The sequence below is a fragment of the Achroia grisella genome, unplaced genomic scaffold, assembly GCF_030625045.1.
Source record: "Achroia grisella isolate CSIRO2021 unplaced genomic scaffold, CSIRO_AGI_Agris_v1 utg474, whole genome shotgun sequence".
NCBI lineage: Eukaryota > Metazoa > Arthropoda > Insecta > Lepidoptera > Pyralidae > Achroia > Achroia grisella.
This window is the reverse complement of record NW_026712878.1, coordinates 2,925,518-2,944,025: the sequence shown is the minus strand read 5'-3', so window position 1 is coordinate 2,944,025 and position 18,508 is coordinate 2,925,518. Positions and strand designations below refer to the sequence as shown.

Sequence of the window (18,508 nt, the reverse complement as noted above, 5' to 3'; positions counted from 1 at the left end):
GATATACCTATTCTAGTTGAGAAGGGATATTTCATTGCCAATTGGCAACACTAAAAACATCGAAGATAGTTTGAATGACAGGATGTCATTTTTTCTGTCAATTAAATTGTCGAAATGAAAATAAGTCTTATTCGCATAGTGAGCAAAACCAAACAAACTAACACAGTCAATTTAAATTCTTCATATTGTATTGTTGTCTTCTGCGCAGCACTTTATTTTTCCAAAAAATACGTATAGAAAATATCTTGAATTCGTAATAAAAAGAAGATTAAATGCAAACAATGTTGCTATCACAATAATGTTCGTATCGTAGAGGTAAATTATAGAAAAGCGAATCTGTTACAGACGCACTCAATCTCAGTGTAGATTAGTTCGTCTGGACATCATCTTTTATCTAAAAATCGAAACCTGCTAACGTCTCCGGTTTGCTGATTGTGATTATTACCGATTTAGTTCAGCGTGCGGTGTGAATCTTGTCGGTCGCCAGCTTTAAAAAATGGAACATTAATTATTTGCTACATCTAAAGAATACACGAACTTACAATAATACTGGCCAGTGAATAGTGATAAACTTTGAATACTACGAAAAAAAAACATTACAAAATGAGCACTGCAGGCGGCTCTGTTTTGGCGGGCTTTGTCCCCGAATATTTTTTCAACATTGTCGAAGAGCTCGATGAACATCCATGGTTATTTGCGGCTCTTGCGTCTGTGCTGGTGGGTCTTAGTGGAATCTTGCCACTTCTCATCATCCCAATTGATGAGACGGCTACTTTCAAGGACGGATGTAAGTATTTCTTTGTCTTTGTTGTGTTTGTCCGTCATATTTTACGAAGCGCGTTTGTGACTTGGTACTAATTTTAGATTTTACATGTCATCATTTGAATACAGAATGCCAAAACAAAGACGCGGTTTTGTTTTTTAATGTCAATATGAATGAATGAATACCTGTTTAGATACAATACACAATAATCAAAAGCACATATTAATACTTAGTAAAACTTTATTAATTTATTTTAATAAATTATCAATTTTATGTGCATTGTTACAAATTTCTATAACTAATAATATTTAGAAGCAACACACCTACATTATTTACCTGAACAACAGTCCTTTGGGTAATTGATTGATATACAAAGTATAGAAAACATTGTGATATCCTAACAAAATAGAAATATATATAAAAATAATATAAAAAAATATATATATAATAGTAATATAAAAATAATTGTCTAAAAATAAAAATAAGTGTCTGTTATTAATGTTATACTGTAACATGTTGCCACTTATGTTCTATTGTTTGTTGAGGAAATAAATTAATGTCACAACTTTAAGTTATTGATGTATAAGTTGAAGTGCTATAAATCAAGAACATTATATTCACATCTAATTATAAAATGACAACCTTGGTGGTCTAGCAGTTTAGCACTCCTCTTTATGTTCAATGGTTGCAGGTTTGATACCTCGCACAGCACAAACATTTGTATTCATGAGTGTGATTGTTTGTATCGGTCTGGGTGTTTTCTCAATATAATATGTATGTATTTACGAAAAAAATCTATATACTTGTAACAGTTATCTAGTACCCATAACACAAGATTTAGCTAACTTAACTAATCATTACATAGTATAAAACAAAGTCGCTGTCTGTCCGTCCCTATGTATGCTTGAATCTTTAAAACTTCACAACACATTTTGAATTGTTTTTTTAATAAATAGAGTGATTCAAGAGGAAGGTTTATATATTTGTAATATATGTAGACCTGTGTGAAGCGGGGTAGTAAGTAGTTTAGGATGCATGAAATGCATTCTATATCACTTTATAACTTACTGCTTATTCTTCTCCCATTTCTAAGGCATTCATTAAACATAAATATTAATGTACTAGAATCATCAATTGTTGAATATCTTAGATTTTTTTTTGTTCCTACATTCACAAAGAAAGATTTCTTGAAATAGAAATGAATGGTTAATGGTTTCCCTGCGGAATAAAATATGGTGATAATACAGTTAGAAGTATCAGATACTGTATTTATATTGTACTAGCTGTACCAGCGACTTCGTCTGCATGAAATATAACTTTGTCTCTAAAATAAAAGTTGCTTAAGTTACTCCTTACTACATCAGCTACCTGCCATTAAAAGTCTTGTTAAAATCGTTTCAGCCATTTCAGAGATTAGCTGGAACAAACAGACAGACAGACAAAAAATGTAAAAAATGTTATTTTGGTGTATGCACCATATTTATATTCATATGCATATAGTAAAAAACGGATATTTTAATATTACAAACAGTCACTCCAATTTTTTTATATGTATATATATATTTAATTATGCAGTGACCAAGCAGGAGTTTCCATTCATCCGGTCCTTAAGTCCTTTCGCAGATGTATACTGACATATGTGCACACCCCCTAGCAGTTGATGAGCTGTGGCCAATAACATTAGAATAGTTAAAAACAAAGTACCATAGATTTCACTTATCAAGTGTTTTTACATATTCTAATAGTTCATCACTGTCAGATATCTGAGGTGATATAAGGAGTTCTACAAATAAAAGAAACTTTGTAACAATGTTGCTTATCATATATTGCTGTCACACAAATAGGATTACAATCGTGTTGTAGCAAGGGATATCTAATCTATTTATCTTAAATACATCAATGTTACTATACAATACACAGATTAGGTAGTTGATAATGTATAAATAATTCCACATATTTAAATGTCCATTGACATTGTCTTCGTAGGCGATCCATATTAATATTATAAAAGGGAAAGTGTGTGTTTGTCTGTCATTTATGTTTTCACTGTAAGGCTAAATGGTTGTATGGTTCTTAATGAAATTTTCTATAATAGATTATATCACAAGAAAGCTGTAATCAGATTAGTTAATAAGGAAACCATATATACTTTGTGATATATGTTGTAATAGAAAAATAAAATAAAATAAACTTAGTAACAACAAGTTTGAAATGAAGTAATAATAAATACACATTTATGTTAGGATATTATGCTATTCAAAACTGCATAATATTGTGTATTTATAAAGACTATAATGTATCCATCTGTTTCTAAATTTTATAATGTCCTGTGTAACTAAGGACTAATGTGCTGTGATGAATTTCCTTATTATTAAATTGAAACCGATTATGTAAAGATGAATATTTCAAACTTCTATTCTAATGCTGTTGGCCGCAGATGGCCTTTACAACTTCACCGGTCTAGGGGACGAGTGTAGATGGCACTCCAAACCGGTGGAAGGGCTTATGAAGCGGCGAAGTCCTGGTCCCGCCTGACGGATACGAAATGCAATATAGGGAATAACAATATTAATACAACTTACTGCACCCGTTCATCAGCAGACAGGTGAGCTACGACTTTAGTCTGATGGCACCGCTAGGGGTTCGAACCTCGGCTCAAGTCGTCGTAATTTCGATCCCCGTTTGAACTGGATGGGGCATCGATCGGAGAGTCAATAAACCTACTTTTTCTGGAGCGGTAAAAGAAAAAGTAGGTTTATTGACTCTATTGATATGAGACTGATGTTCTGCCCCACAAACCAATTAAAGCAATTATTATTTAAAAATAGTTATTAATCATCATGTAATTGTGGCTCTTATCATACATATACAATTGTAGACTTACATATACGTACATGAATCATCAAAAAAAAAATTATACTCTGTGCTAATATAATAAATACGAAAGGGTATCTGTTTGTTACCTTTTCACAACTAAACGACAACTAGCATTGTACAGATTGTACAGATATATATATATATATATAATCTATAATAAATACTTATTTATGTATATCTTTGTAAACATTTCCATTGAATTATTTTTTTAAATGCAAATGTTAATATCGATGAACCGAAATTGTGCGAAATTGATCTCTGAAACTCTAAAATTTACACCACAAATAGCTGATATCGATATTGTAAATTCTATTTATATTGGTTTTTTTCTTTTGTATTATAATTGCGCAACACTGCCTACTTCTTTGTTTAAATATTATGATACTTAACTAAAATTATTACATACACACAGCACATGTGTTATACAGTTAAACCTACCTCCTGAATCACTCTTTATCTATTGCTAAAAGCTGTATTAAAATCCGTTGCGTAGTTTAAGAGATTTAAGCGAGCAGACTGCGGAAGCGACATCATTTTATAATATACACAATGACATTTCTTGTCCCGTTTCTTAGTTTTTCCTGTAATTGAAAAAAACCTGTTTACAGACTGTTGTCATTTCGTATTGCTAGGAGGAAAACATTCATTAATCATATTAATGAGAAATGTTATACATTATAAAATTGTAGTTTTATAAAAAAATACGCAAGCAATATTTACATAACAATACTAGCTGACTCGGCAAACGTTGTTTTGCCTTATAATTTAAATTCAGTATTAAAAAATAGGGGTTGGTGTTGAGTGAAAATTAAGGGTAAGGGTAGTATATATTTTTCAATGCTAAATCATAATAAAATAAAAAAAAATTAACGAATACTTAGGGGTATAAAAAGTAGTTATATACCTATTCTCAGACCGACTGAATATAAGTACTTACATACAAAAAAAATCTAAATAGATTTTATGTATACATAAAATACATAATATCTGTTTAGATTATGATGAAATTTTAATATCCTTACTCGATAAATGGGCAATATTAAATGTTTATTAAATTAGAACCATTATATCCTGAGATTAGCGTTTTTAACTAAACAAACAGAATAGTCTCTTCATCTTTATATATATTGGTATAGATTATGACAAACGTATATACTTTTATACAAGAACATCCAATTCTAATCGCAACAATACATACATAAATGTATGTATTGGCAGGATTGTTCATGCAATGCAATAGTCGCATGGTTTCGTCATTTAGTTCAATTAAAATGAATCATTCTTTAAAGTTGATGAATAAATGTGCCGGTTAGATAGCAGAATAGTTGAATTCATAGCAAAACCTTGTGAACATTTATTGAGGAACATTGAGGTTTTTGAATTAATATCATGCACACGCCTCCACTAACGATGTACAAATCAAACTAAAATATTTTTTATTCATGTAGGTCAATGACAGACTCTTGAGATGTGTCAAATCTACCGTCATTTCAGTGTGCTACGAGCTGAGAAGAACTGACAAGAAACTCAGCTCGTATTCTTTGCAAATATTGTTTCCAATAATATAGATTCATTTTTTAATTCAAATTTGGGAGAATAGAGTTACCACCTGCATATGCTATTGCAATTTTGTCAAAAGCAAATAGTCTAATCAGTGTTCGTAACCAGAACAGACCAGTCCCCGTTCACGAGTATCACGGATGTTGATGTATACGCTGGCGGGGTATCAATGTAGAACCGTAGAATGATAAGATGAAATTTGGTCTAAAAGTCCGTCATGGTAAGTTTTCCAGGTATTAACCAGGATAATTTCTTGTACAGCGTAGAGTGACATGGTACAATGTTAGTACAAGTTACCATTGCTAATAATACCATTCCATAATATTATAAATAGGCTAGTGTGTCCGTCACATTGTTTACCTTTTCACGACTAAACGGTTGCAAGTATCTTAAATTTCATTAATTTAGAAAATATCGTTGTACTCGTTTTCACTCAGCAGAGTTCGTTAGTATGTATATTTTTTATATGCTTGGATTCTCTTTTGTCTATGCAGTTCTTTGTAGGAATTAATGAATATAGTAAAATAATGTGTATAGACAAGTTCACAATATGTCAACAGCGAAATTCACGAACAATAGAAGACACCGAATACACACTTTCTAAATATAAAATTCTAATCGTAATGTCTTCTATCTGGCCAGATATAAACTTATTATCAGAAGTTCCAATATTCTTGTATGCTATGAGCCTCCATGGTATACCATTCCATTCTAATCACTTTTCTGTGATACACAGACGTATCTGACTTAACCTGTCAACTCATAAGTGAAAATAAATATGAAATCCTTTTTCGTTGTTATTCGTAATATTCAGCGGAAACTAATCTAATCGTGAGATGGGAAAAACCTCCTACGCGTGAGCTTATATTGAAACAATGTATAATAAACTCTATTACAGTGGCGTAAGCTGCATCATTGTTAATAATGCTCTCAGTTTGATTGGGGAAACATTAAACAGATTAAGCGTTTTTCTTTTATCAATGTGGAAATCAGTCAGTTGTCCAACATTGAGCAATCTTCGACAATGTTACATAGTAATAGGTGTTACTAAACAGCAGTGAAATCTATTAAGTCCTCTAAAATGTTTCTAATCTTATCACGGTGTCAATGTCAGTTTAGAAATACCTATTTCTAGGAGGTTACCCATTTTAATAGATGCATCGTTGAAGCAGTTATCCTTAACTTTAGAGCTACTTAAATAAATATGTTTGTCTCATGCGAGGATCGAACTATGAATAGGAAAACATGGCTAAACCACCGTCGTTCTCTTAAAAACAAATATTTGTACTACTCTAATGCTGTTGGCCGCAGCTGGCCTTTACAGCTTCACCGGACGATAAAAGGTGAGTGGGGATGGCACTCCAAACTCGCGGAAGGACTTCTGGAACGGCTGAAGGCCAACTCGCGTCTGACTCAAACTAGTCTGAGGGCTAGGGGTTCGAACCTCTACTCTGGCAGTCGTAATTTCGTTCCTCGTTTGAATTGGACGGGGATCGGTCGGAGGGGGATTTTGTAATAGTATTTACACATGGCCCTAAAATCGGCGATGATATCGATATAAATATGTAATAGTGATCGAAATTCGAAATTTTCAGTTTGAACCTTGTTAACGTTATATTATCTAACACTATAGACAAAAAAGAACATATGATGTTTGTCCATCAAACGAATGCTCAAGTGTCTTTTTTTACGTTTTCATTGTCATTTTAAAATTTTATTATACTAAAGATTAGCTTTCTGCTCCTTCTTAATATCAACTTCGATGGTGCTAAATTTTATACTCCTTCGTTCCCGTAATTTTCCTAAAAGCATCACGTATTAATATAATAATTTGTCTACATAAAAGCTACCCTGGAACTACTAGGAAGCCATCTAGAGTGTTCGCCACTACGATATCGCTTCCTATTTCAAGGCCGTGTGAAGACGCTTTGTACCACCCACTTACCACATTTGATAACAGTGCAATCATTTCACGCACATTTACGCCTGTTCGAGTATAGACAATTTCACGATTCGATGCACAATGGAGTATATTACATTGGGTCCCATCTGGTTGTAAAGATACAAGGTTTCATATTAATTTATTTATGAGAATATATCTAAATATAGAATTTTTAACCCTTTACAATTGGCACAGTGGCTGACGCAACGCGGAGCGGAAAGGGGATTATTCGAATGATCAAATGATTAAGATCAATCAAGAAATTATTTATTTGTGGCATACAGTGCTTATAGGTTTTTACACTATATTAAATTTTAACAGAATGGCACTGGATTGTGGTCAAATCAGTTTTAATTAATTTATCATGATGGTTTGCAGGGCGGACCAGGTGGAAGTCAACCTGGCAATTTTTAGTAATATGGACTGATAGTCCTATTGGAATCCCAAAGGAAACCAGGGAATTGTAAGATATATATTATATTGTATATAATAATATATTACAAAGAAACACTACTAACTAGGGCCAGGAAGGGAAACCGAAAGGAACAATAGAAATCAGAGATAATTTAGAATAAATTTGGTATTTGAAATATAAAGCTTATAAAATAGATCATAGACTAAAATAATTCTGTATTCCTGTATTCAACATTTGGAATGATATTCCAACTGTGGAATACAGGCCACTTATGGGTATATTATAATGTATCAATAGAAGTGCTTTTTTAAAATTTCTAAGACTAAGACTATTGTACAAATAGTCTATTGTACAAAGAATATACCCGCCCCATTGCAAGCTAAAACTAATTACCTCAATATTTGCCTCAGTTTCAGCAGGCGATTGAATTATGACTGATAAAGATATTACAAAGTATAATTCATTGTTAAACACTAGTTACTAACCGGATTAAAATGCTACAAATACACATAAAAATATGTCCAATTTCTCTGAACACCCTATCGGACATGTCGGCATGTCTTTTATCTACATATACGTGAGCTAACGGCGTTACTGATAATGTCTTTTTTTAGATAAAATATGAACTTCCTGACCTTGTCTTTCTGTGATGACCGATTACACCAACTCTCTTAGAATCTAACAAAGAATGCAACTTAACAACGTCGCTACATGCAGATGTATAATCCACAGCAATTAACGATGTTTTTGTCTTGAAATGACAAACAAACTGACGGCCTACATTATGTTATGCGGACATCACGTTATCATGTGACACCGGAGATGCGTTGATATTCCAGAAGACTAAGATGTCATCCTGTAAACTCACTGCCTAATTTGTAACCTACAAAAGAAACAGCTTACAAAGCAAGCTGCTTGGCTGATAGGTGTCACTGAGGTACTCACGCAATAACATTTTTAGCCTACTTCTGGTGGCAGCACCCTTATAAGAACTAAACGAAAATAAAACCCATATTACAATCTGCAAAAGTTTATGAAAAAAGTCACAAAAATTGGTTTCCTTTAATTCAGGTAGTATTATATTCAGGTACATGATGAGAAATTATTAAAAATAGTATACAAACAATAACTTGTTTATATGATTTCTTTAAAAAAATATTACACAGGTTCATATAAAAAATAATTAGGCCTAAGTTATGCACGACAGAAGTCGACCGTCCATAGTTTAGTTTTTATTTTGCCTCGAAAGTTTGCGAGTATCGATGAATTTTTGTTACTCATTCACGCGAGAACTACTGAACGGATTTTGATGAAACTTTACAGTAATATAGCTTTTCCATAAGAATAACAAGGCGAAATATAATGATAAATGTCAAGTTAGTGTGATGCAGACGGAGTTGCGCGGGTCAGATAGTGTAAATATAATTAAACTGAGCCAATGTTTTTATTTTTTTATTAACCAATCAGACAACAGATAATTGGGCCACGTGTTTCAGATTTCGGCGCAATATGTTTTCGTAATTAATTTTATCACTAATTAATTATTCTTGCTACGAGTATGTCATATAATCATAAGTTTTTTTTTTTTATTTATTTATAATTAACTAAATGTAATCACTATTCTTTATATAAACAGACTTGTACAATAGTAAAACATAAATAAGAACTGGTGCGTTATAGCTTGCTAAAGTATACTAGTATGTACACATATCGAATAGCATAATCTTATGGATAATAATGTATTGGGTGCGCTAACGGTTTACAATGGCGAGTCACCGAGGAGCACGATAATATGAACATGAGGTCAGGTCAGTTAGCCCATCGTGGTAAATTCACCATAAATTTATCACGATTCTGTTTCCAGGGGAAACCACGTGGAGGTCAATAGCTAGCAATGGGATTATTAGTCCAAATTACTAACAACAACAATCACCTTACCCCCAGATTGTATATCAGATGGGCCGTATACCAGTCTTTCTTCTTTACATTTCTACAAGAATTATCTGTTTATTTGTATCAATTAACCAAAACTCATAACACAGGCTCTGCTTAACTTGGGAGTAGACAGCGTGTGAATTGTCCTGAAATATTATTTTAAAAATTGTAATGTTGTACATAGCTATGAATCAACATTTCATAATCCTATATAGATTAAAGCAATCGATGTTATCAATAACAAATCACAAGTACCAATTAAATAATAAGCCCTGATAAAAATATTATGTAAGTATCACTTGTATTATACATTATATGATGTCATGTTTCTACGAGTCATCAAGGACTCAAGCTTTTAAAAGCCGTATATACAGGATTCTTTTTTGCTATTCTATTCTAGCGCCCCCTACCACCTTTTATCTTTTCTCCTCTACTAATGTAGTCGCAAAATAAAAATAAACCCAAAAAACCACCAACCACCATATGGCACTAGTCCCTAAGTTAGCTAGGTTTAGCTGTATAACACTGTATATATGATCCCAGTACCCTAAATATTTTGTTATATATTTCCTGCCCAAATAAAAGGGCTTCAATCCAGTCCCCCGGGGTTTGTTGCCCCCCAGAGTCAATGCCGCAAAGGGGCTTGCTCCGAGGCCCCAAACTTCAGCCTTTTAGGGGGGGCCGATATCCTGATTTTATGCTGGTAAATCGAGAACATACATTTGCGCCAGAACGGGGTTAGCGGTGCCCTCAGAAGCCTTGTAGCCGTCAGACAGGAGTTGTCGTTCAATTAGCGCAGTAGAAAGTCATCTTTGTAAGTCCATCCCAGGATACCAAGAAAAAAATGGGGTCGTATTCAAAAACTTTGATGGTTTAGTTCAAGTAGTAAGTAGTTTAAGGGGTTACATGGGTTTCCTCGGGCAAAAAACGGCCTTTTTTCAATAATTTTTTTTACATATAAAAAATGAAATATTTTAATGAATTTTTTTTTTTATTTAAAAGATACACGCAAAATTGTCAAAAAAAATATCATTTTCCGGCATAAGAACTTCATCTGATAAAAATAAAAAATATTTTTAGTAAAGACAATAAACTAGGTATTGGACGAAGGAAAAAATAAATAAATGTTTATTTCTTTTTTTTTAAATAGTGTTCAGATTAGATATTCCCAATCACAGATCGTATATAGATATATTTTTCAAGGTGTGAAAACATAGTTTTGACAGCGTTTAAAGTTTTAAGAGACAATAAAAGAGGGTATTTTTTTTTTTTAACTTACATTGATTCGTCGATTCCTGGGCCATAAGTAGAGAACTGCTGCACCTGCAATAAAGTTATCTATTGCTTAACTAGTTAAGGTGAAATATTTTCCAGTAGTTTACCTTATATAAAGAAAAAAAAAATGGACAAGAATTACAGCTAACAATAGATGAGCTGCAGCTGCGTTTTACGTGAGATCGATGGTTTAGTTCAAGTAGTAAGTAGTTTAAACAGTTGTTTTATACTAGATTATATACTTCTACTATCAGACCCGGCCACGCGTTGCTGTGGCTAAGGTTCTTGAATAAGATTGCGACTATAAATTGAGATGTCAGTTATCATATCTTTCAAGTTGGATCCACTTGCACACAATGTGCAAATTAAATGAGCAATCGGTTCTATAGTTTAGGAGTCCATCACGGACAAATAACGTGACACTTAATTTTTATATATAAAAATTACCTCTTGCATTATTTTCCAAACAAGTTGCGAATGATTTTCAATTGTTACATATTTAATGATTTAATACATTAATATTATTTTGTTTAATTCGATTAGCATGTGAATACTCACGAATATTCAGTACGGAAACCTGGCCACTGCGTAACATAATTAAGCTACTGACTCTACCACAATGATTTTATCTGAGAACATTATAAAAACTAAGAATCTTCTGTCTGAACTTGCTGTGTACTGCAACTATATGAAATTAAATAAAAATATCTTATGAATGAAGTCGTAGATCTATTACAGATACTTATGAAAAGTTAAATCTACCGACAGTTGGGATTATAGAGTTAGTTATAGATCTGGAAGTTAGAGCCTAAACTGACAAGAAAAGCGGTACCCTAGAGTATCCTCACTATTTTTTAAAATACGTACATCGTTATAAAAATGCATATGTGTATATTAAAATTAAATTAATTTTCAATAAATATACACAATTCATACAACAGGTTTAACTTACCATACAAATTTTGTCACTATATCAACACAATTCATTAGAAATATGCCAGCGAAGATGAAGTATCCATTTTAAGTTTTTAATTTGACTAATTAATAATTAATTCACCGTTACATTGTGTTACAAATACTTTAAAATACAATGTATAGACAATGCGACGGTTACCACTGTCCATCTGGTCAGCCGTAAGCTTGTTTGCAATTTGTATATCATTAAAAAACTATTATGTCTTTGTTTCAGCTGGTGCTGCAACTTTACGGATACTGCTGAGTTTTGCCGTGGGTGGGCTACTTGGAGACGTTTTCCTGCATCTCTTGCCTGAGGCATGGGAGAATGACTTGAAGTCAACACCAGGTAAGGTTGAGTTGGTTTGCCAATAACTTTATCCATTAATTGATTGAATTAGAATATTAACAAATTCTTCTACAAATATAGAATAGAATAGAAAAACATTTATTCAAATAAACTTAATTTAAGCACCTTTGAATTTATTTTTATCTACCACTCGTTCGGAAAGCTGTCTCATCACAAGAAGAACAAGCAAGAAACTTGTGTGTTGCTCTTTATAATACTTGTAAGTTTACATTTACAAGTTGAAACGTGTGAATACAAACTACCAACCAGCACAAATTTTTTTGGGTCAAATATAAATATGCTATAAGATTAAATCAGTCGTAGTGATAAGAGCAGACCAGTCCCTCGTTCACGAGTATGACGGATGAGCCAGCTATCACTGCGCTCGACCATTTTTTAGGGAGCCCAATGCCCCGGCCCACCACGCCGCCGCATGTCTGGACATTTTAGTGAGCATGACTACTCTTTCCACTAGACCACGTCACAGTTACAAATATTTCATTTTACACACATTTTGCGGACTTTAACACCTTGCGGCGTTATCTACCAGTCAACAATGAGTGGTGCAGACAAAGATTGTTGGCGGTGCGCTAATATTTATGAGACTTGGCAAGAAAATATACAAAGCAAAATATATATATTTAAATTTCTATAACAAGTAATACATATATAAATATAGAGACATATACTATTCATGTATGAATAAATATTTATTGATATGACAATCAAATTATAAGTACAGACTACAGACTCAAATTGAAAGTAACAATAAAAAAAAATCTTAAATTATTAGAGTGTGTGTGAGTGAGCGAGGACGATATCTCTAAGTAACTTGTATAAAATGAGAGCTAGAGTTGGCTTTCAACTGCTCCTTGAGTCTTGAGTAAAAGAATATGTGGAAGACTTGTGGAATTTGAGTCTTGAGTAAAAGAATATGTGGAAGACTTGTGGAATTTAAATAGAAATCGAGATTACGGCCGCCCTGAGACGAGATTCGAAGGCTCTAGCATCTCTGTCAGATTATTATTTTATTATTGGACAGTTTAGGATATTGTCAGGTGCTTGGACCTGCAGAACTGCGACCTACATAAATCTTTTGTGCTCGCCCTTTTTCAGAATTCGCCATGTTACATAATAATATGATCAGCGACATATACAACTTTATATTTCAATGTACTTAAATAATGTAACAGCCTCTCAAAACGAAATGTACTTATGTTTTTCAGACAGATAGCATGAGTTGTTAAAAAGTTATCAATTATATTCATACTTTTTACTAGTAATCGTTATTTTATCGGACGCAACATTGTAACTGTTATAAAATTATGTTTACATACATTATGAGTCGGCCCTCGTACGACGCGGCGCCTCGACACCTAATTTATTAATCACTATCACTTGGAACACAAAACTTTACTTATTAGATAACTATGATCGACGACTTTATTACCACTCAATAAAGTTCACATTATATATTAATTATCAATGACACAAAACCTCAACGCCACTACGAGGAAAACATCGCTACTATATACATAGTCATGACAATGAACCGGTAAATATTGTAGGTATGTAATGTTTGTAAACAGTTGCAATTTCTTTGTTTGCGGTTATTGATTGGAACAAATGCTTGAATATTGGATTTAGATAAATGTATCAATAGATCATCTATTCATAGCTCTATCTCATGACAGTGCAATTTTAAGCTATGATTTTGTAGGCTTATAGATTACCAACGGTGCTCTATAAATCTGTAATACAAATGTCTCTCATACTTCCGTCCAATTCAAACGGGGATCGAAATTACGACGGCTTAGACCGAGAATCGAACCCCTAGCCTTCAGACTAAAGTCGTACCCGTCAGATTGGTCTTGAGCCGCTCCATAGGTCCTTCCGCGGGTTTAGAGTACCATCTGCACTCGCCCCTCATTGTCCGGTGAAGCTGTTATGCTACGTTTACATTCAGCCGCTTCCCCTGCCACTCGCGCTGCCGGAAATATTGCCGGGCGACAACTGAGCGAGAGAGCTGAATGTAAACACACACTGCCACTTGCGCGAGTGTTAGCGCCATTGGCATGGTGTTTACACTCTCGCGCTGCTCACTTCCCTGCCCACTCAGGCTGAGTGTAAATTGGCCAGCTGCAGCCAACAGCTTTAGAGTAGTCCGAATAAAATGTGCATAGCGTTGTTTAAGTATGCATGAAATCCCATGCATTATTAAATAACGCTAACCTCGGATGAGCCATCCTAGGTTGGTTCATTATCCTGGACCATCATTAGGAAATCCTGGGTTTGCCATTACACTTGGCATAATAATAATAATGATATTATTTATTTATTTCTCCTCACGAACATGGATGGCAAAAATACATGTAGTATTTTTTATAATAAAATGCTTAAATTTATTATTATAATTTATGTGAGGAGCTCTTGTATATAAATAGATATACATCAACACTTTTGTATTACAGACGGCGAACATGTGTCCATGAAATGCGGCCTCTGGTGTTTATTCGGAATGTTGGTCTTCATAGTGGTGGAGAAACTCTTCGCGACAGTCGAAGCTGAAGACGATGATGATGATGACAAACAAAAACAGAATGGTTCAATACAGCAGATAGAGATAGAAGAGATCGAAAAGCTGTTAGAAGTGGAAAGGAAGCAGCGTGGTAAAGGGAAGGGAGAAGGCATATGTGGTGGGAATGGAAAAGTCACCGCCAAGCAGCTGTATGATTCTTGTGTCTTCAATAACAATACAACAGGTTGGTTTTTTTTTATAAATGAGTTTGGATTATGCGTTCGCCTGCGCTAATGGTTTACACTGGTGAGGCATCAGTGGAGTATGATAAGATGAATATGAGGTCAGGTCAGTCAACCTGTCGTGACAATTTTATCAGGCATTTATCACGATGGTTTTCAGGGGGAACCGCGTGGAGAATATGATACATTGCTTGCAATGAGGATATCAGTCCACATTACTCAAAATCCCCTTTCCCCCCACAACAGGTAATCTCTAACTATAATTATCTATATACTAATATTATAAAGAGGTAATGCTTGTATGTTTGCTTGTTCGGGGTAATATCCGCTTTAAAAAATTCTTTCATTACTGTAAAGGTATATTATTGAGTGCTACAGGCTATACGTATAACATTACTCTAAGACCAATGTTATTTTAATATTATCATACCAATTATTAAAAGCCACTCTTCGCATTACACAATTTTAAACAAACCATCTTTAATTACACCCTGATTTAACCAGAGATTTTGGAATGGTGACATCATGTATTGACAGTCCCCTCTTCTAAATAAATTGCAGGAGAGGGTGTGTGCTGCAGCGCTAGGGCTTCTGGAAGCGGAGCACGCGGCGCCAGCGGAGCCCTAGGCGGAGGCGGAGGTCCGGGCAGCCGCTGGATGGGACGCTGTCTATTGCGAGAGGCGAGGGACAAGGCGCTCCACGCCACCAAGGAGAAGACCGGGAAGAAACAGGTTAGTGGCACATGTGTACATTTGTTTTGTCTCCAACTGATTTTGACAGCTTCGGCCTTGGTGGTCTAGCGGTTTAGCACATCGTCTTACTTCCGATGGTCGCGGGGTCGTATACATATGTATAAAGATTTTGTATTCATGAGTTTGATTGTTTGTATTAGTCAGGGTGTTTCCTATTTTTTGTATGTATTAACAAAAAAAATGTATTTATGTATTTGTATCAGTTCTTTAGTAGCCATAACAGAAGCTCTGCTTAATGATGCACTGTTTATAATACACTTTTTCTTTAAATCTCCTATTTATTTTTACAATAATTAAAGATGGAAGAGTGATTAACTGTGTAACAATTAGAAGCAGAAATAAAAAGTGAATACATTCTCAGGTATACAAATTATAGTGTTCGTTCAACGCAATTAGCAAAAATCACTGCTGCAATGTAGCCTTTAACATAGGCTATAACTTTTTATTCCAGTTTTCATTTCTCAAGTGTCGTGGCTACGCGTTTACCATCAGATCGGCCGTATGCTTATTTGCCACCATCATAGTGATATAAAAAAGACCAAATAAAGATCTCAATATAGGATAACTATTGACTGACAATTCCGTTTCAGGTGGCTGGCTACTTAAACTTAATGGCGAATTCCATAGACAACTTCACGCACGGCCTGGCCGTCGGCGGATCCTTCCTCGTTGGATTCAGAGTCGGCCTCCTTACCACTTTCGCTATACTCGGTAAGAGAAGCAAATTATATATCTTAATCTTATTAATATTGTAGCGCGGTGGTTATTCTCATCACTGTAGCGTTATATATGTTGTGATGAGGTGGCGCTACATAATATATTATTTATTGTAGTATGTAGGTAGCGAGTGTACCGGTAAAATGATTGTACTATTTATTAGACATTATTAACTTTATTGGTAATGTGCTAAATGGCTTATTAATAACGCGTACAGTCGACGCGGAGTCGGGACGTAGACTGATTTTATACTTAACTTAAATCTATGTTAGTGGAGACGTAAACTAATGGACGGGTCTCAAGTGTCGACAGAAATATTACAAGTGTAGGCACAATATTATAAACGCAAAAGTTGGTGAGTATGAATGGATGTTTGGTACTTTTTCACGCAAAAATTACTGAACGGATTTTGATGAAACTGTAGTGTAATATAGCTTATACATCAGAATGACACTTTTTAATAAACGTCATGTAAGTGTGAGGCAGACGAAGTTGCGCGGGTCAGCTAGTTAGTTATATAGCTGTTCTATATATAGTTGTAATATATTTTAATAATTTAATCTAATATTTTCTATTTTTAACATCAGTCAAAGCAGTTTTGTTACAAACTATGACATTAGAATATTATATATTATGTTTTATACCATGTTCCTTAAATAAGGCAGTAAGAAACTATTATTTAATTACAGTGCATGAAATACCTCATGAGGTGGGAGATTTTGCAATACTTCTGAAAAGTGGATTCTCGCGGTGGGAGGCCGCCAAAGCGCAGCTGGTACGTTAACATTAAATTATTTCTATTATTTTGACCAACGGACTCAAAAAAGGTGTTATCAGTACGATATGTACTTCTTTTATGAAGTATACTGATGAATAATTTCGCTAATTTTGAAGTTTTAAATTGATAAATTTAAGTTATTGCTAATTTCCAACTAGTTTTCGTGATTGTGACATCTTTTATTAATGCAAGTTATACATACTTTTGTTACATTTAAAATGTTTAATGTTGGGTCAACTGATGCATACATGATTATATAAATATAATTACAGAATAATGTTCATATTTTACCCATCTTCACGCCTGATATCCAACGAGGTAGGCAGCTGTACTGTATTCCTGTTTCTATTATATTTCAGGCAACGGCATCTGCGGGTTTGATCGGAGCAATGACGGCAGTTATTTGCAGTGGAGCCAACAATGCCATAGGTAATTTTTTTTTCTGCAGAAAAAAGAATTAATCCCAATCTAATGGAAAATGATTCCATGAACCACGGAAATCACGCGCAAATGTTTGTTTTAAGGGTAAACATATTCTTATTATTCCTTCTCCATGACCCACAGAAGCGAAGACGTCCTGGATAGCACCGTTCACGGCCGGCGGTTTCTTACACATCGCGCTGGTGACGGTGCTCCCTGAACTGCAGCGGGAGAACGATCGCTGGCAGTCGTTGCGACATCTCGCGGCACTGTTCACAGGTGTTGCACTCATGGCCGCTATGACGTACTACTGCGGGTAAGCGCCGCACCATACTACAACTACGCCCCCTATACGAGACTGTTTTGGCCTCTGCAGACGAGACTTTCCACAGAATATATATTCAATTCCGTGACGTCATGTTAAATCAAATCAAAAATTATTTATTCATGTAGGACATTGCAGCCGCTTATGAACGTATTTTTTTTTATTATTAATTTTCCCTACCGTCAGTATACAGATTCCAATTGAGACTTTTTTAATAGCAATTGTAACTGAATTTCTTTTTTAATAGCAATTGTAAATAAAGTATATTTACATTGTACTCTTATATAGGTTTCTATGTACAACATTAAATGAAAATCCCGTGCATGAACAACTATTGCCATGCACGTTTGTCATTCAAGTACTTGTTTAGCGTGTAATAAATTTTGCTCTATAAATATTATTCAAGAGAGGTTTTGAATTTATTTAAAGCTAATTCAGGTTTAATGAAATACTGTCAAAAAGAATTCTAACCTCACAATAGTACATTGAATTGCGTGCTATAAAGTTACATGTAAATAATGTATTATTTTGAGCTTAAAAATGTTTCTCTCGTCTACAGAGGCCTTATGTTGGGTTCACACGGTATAATAATAGTTATTTTTATTGACATCATATTTACAAATTTACAGTCATTCTCATAAATATTTTATTATTATTAAATACGTATATTTTTACAGTATTTCATT

At 34.1% G+C, this 18,508-nt stretch overlaps 1 protein-coding gene across 1 annotated transcript; it reads left to right on the top strand.

Annotated features, from left to right (window-relative positions):
* The first annotated feature begins 129 nt into the window (after nt 1–129).
* LOC131845498 (zinc transporter ZIP13 homolog) lies at nt 130–18,022 on the top strand. The gene is made up of 8 exons (XM_059194564.1): nt 130–787; nt 11,957–12,070; nt 14,542–14,832; nt 15,392–15,561; nt 16,173–16,293; nt 16,989–17,074; nt 17,437–17,506; nt 17,642–18,022. Exons 1-8 carry the CDS (start codon nt 604–606, stop codon nt 17,815–17,817), a joined length of 1,212 nt encoding a protein of 403 aa, XP_059050547.1. The 5' UTR covers nt 130–603; the 3' UTR covers nt 17,818–18,022.
* The last annotated feature ends 486 nt before the right edge of the window (nt 18,023–18,508 follow it).

Excerpts from the sequence above, each read along its gene's own strand:
- LOC131845498 (XM_059194564.1), top strand. The coding sequence starts at position 604 with ATGAGCACTGCAGGCGGCTCTGTTTTGGCGGGCTTTGTCCCCGAATAT. Across the intron at positions 12,071-14,541 it reads TGACTTGAAGTCAACACCAG|ACGGCGAACATGTGTCCATG; the intron begins GTAAGGTTGAGT and ends TTTGTATTACAG. Across the intron at positions 17,507-17,641 it reads TGGAGCCAACAATGCCATAG|AAGCGAAGACGTCCTGGATA; the intron begins GTAATTTTTTTT and ends CATGACCCACAG.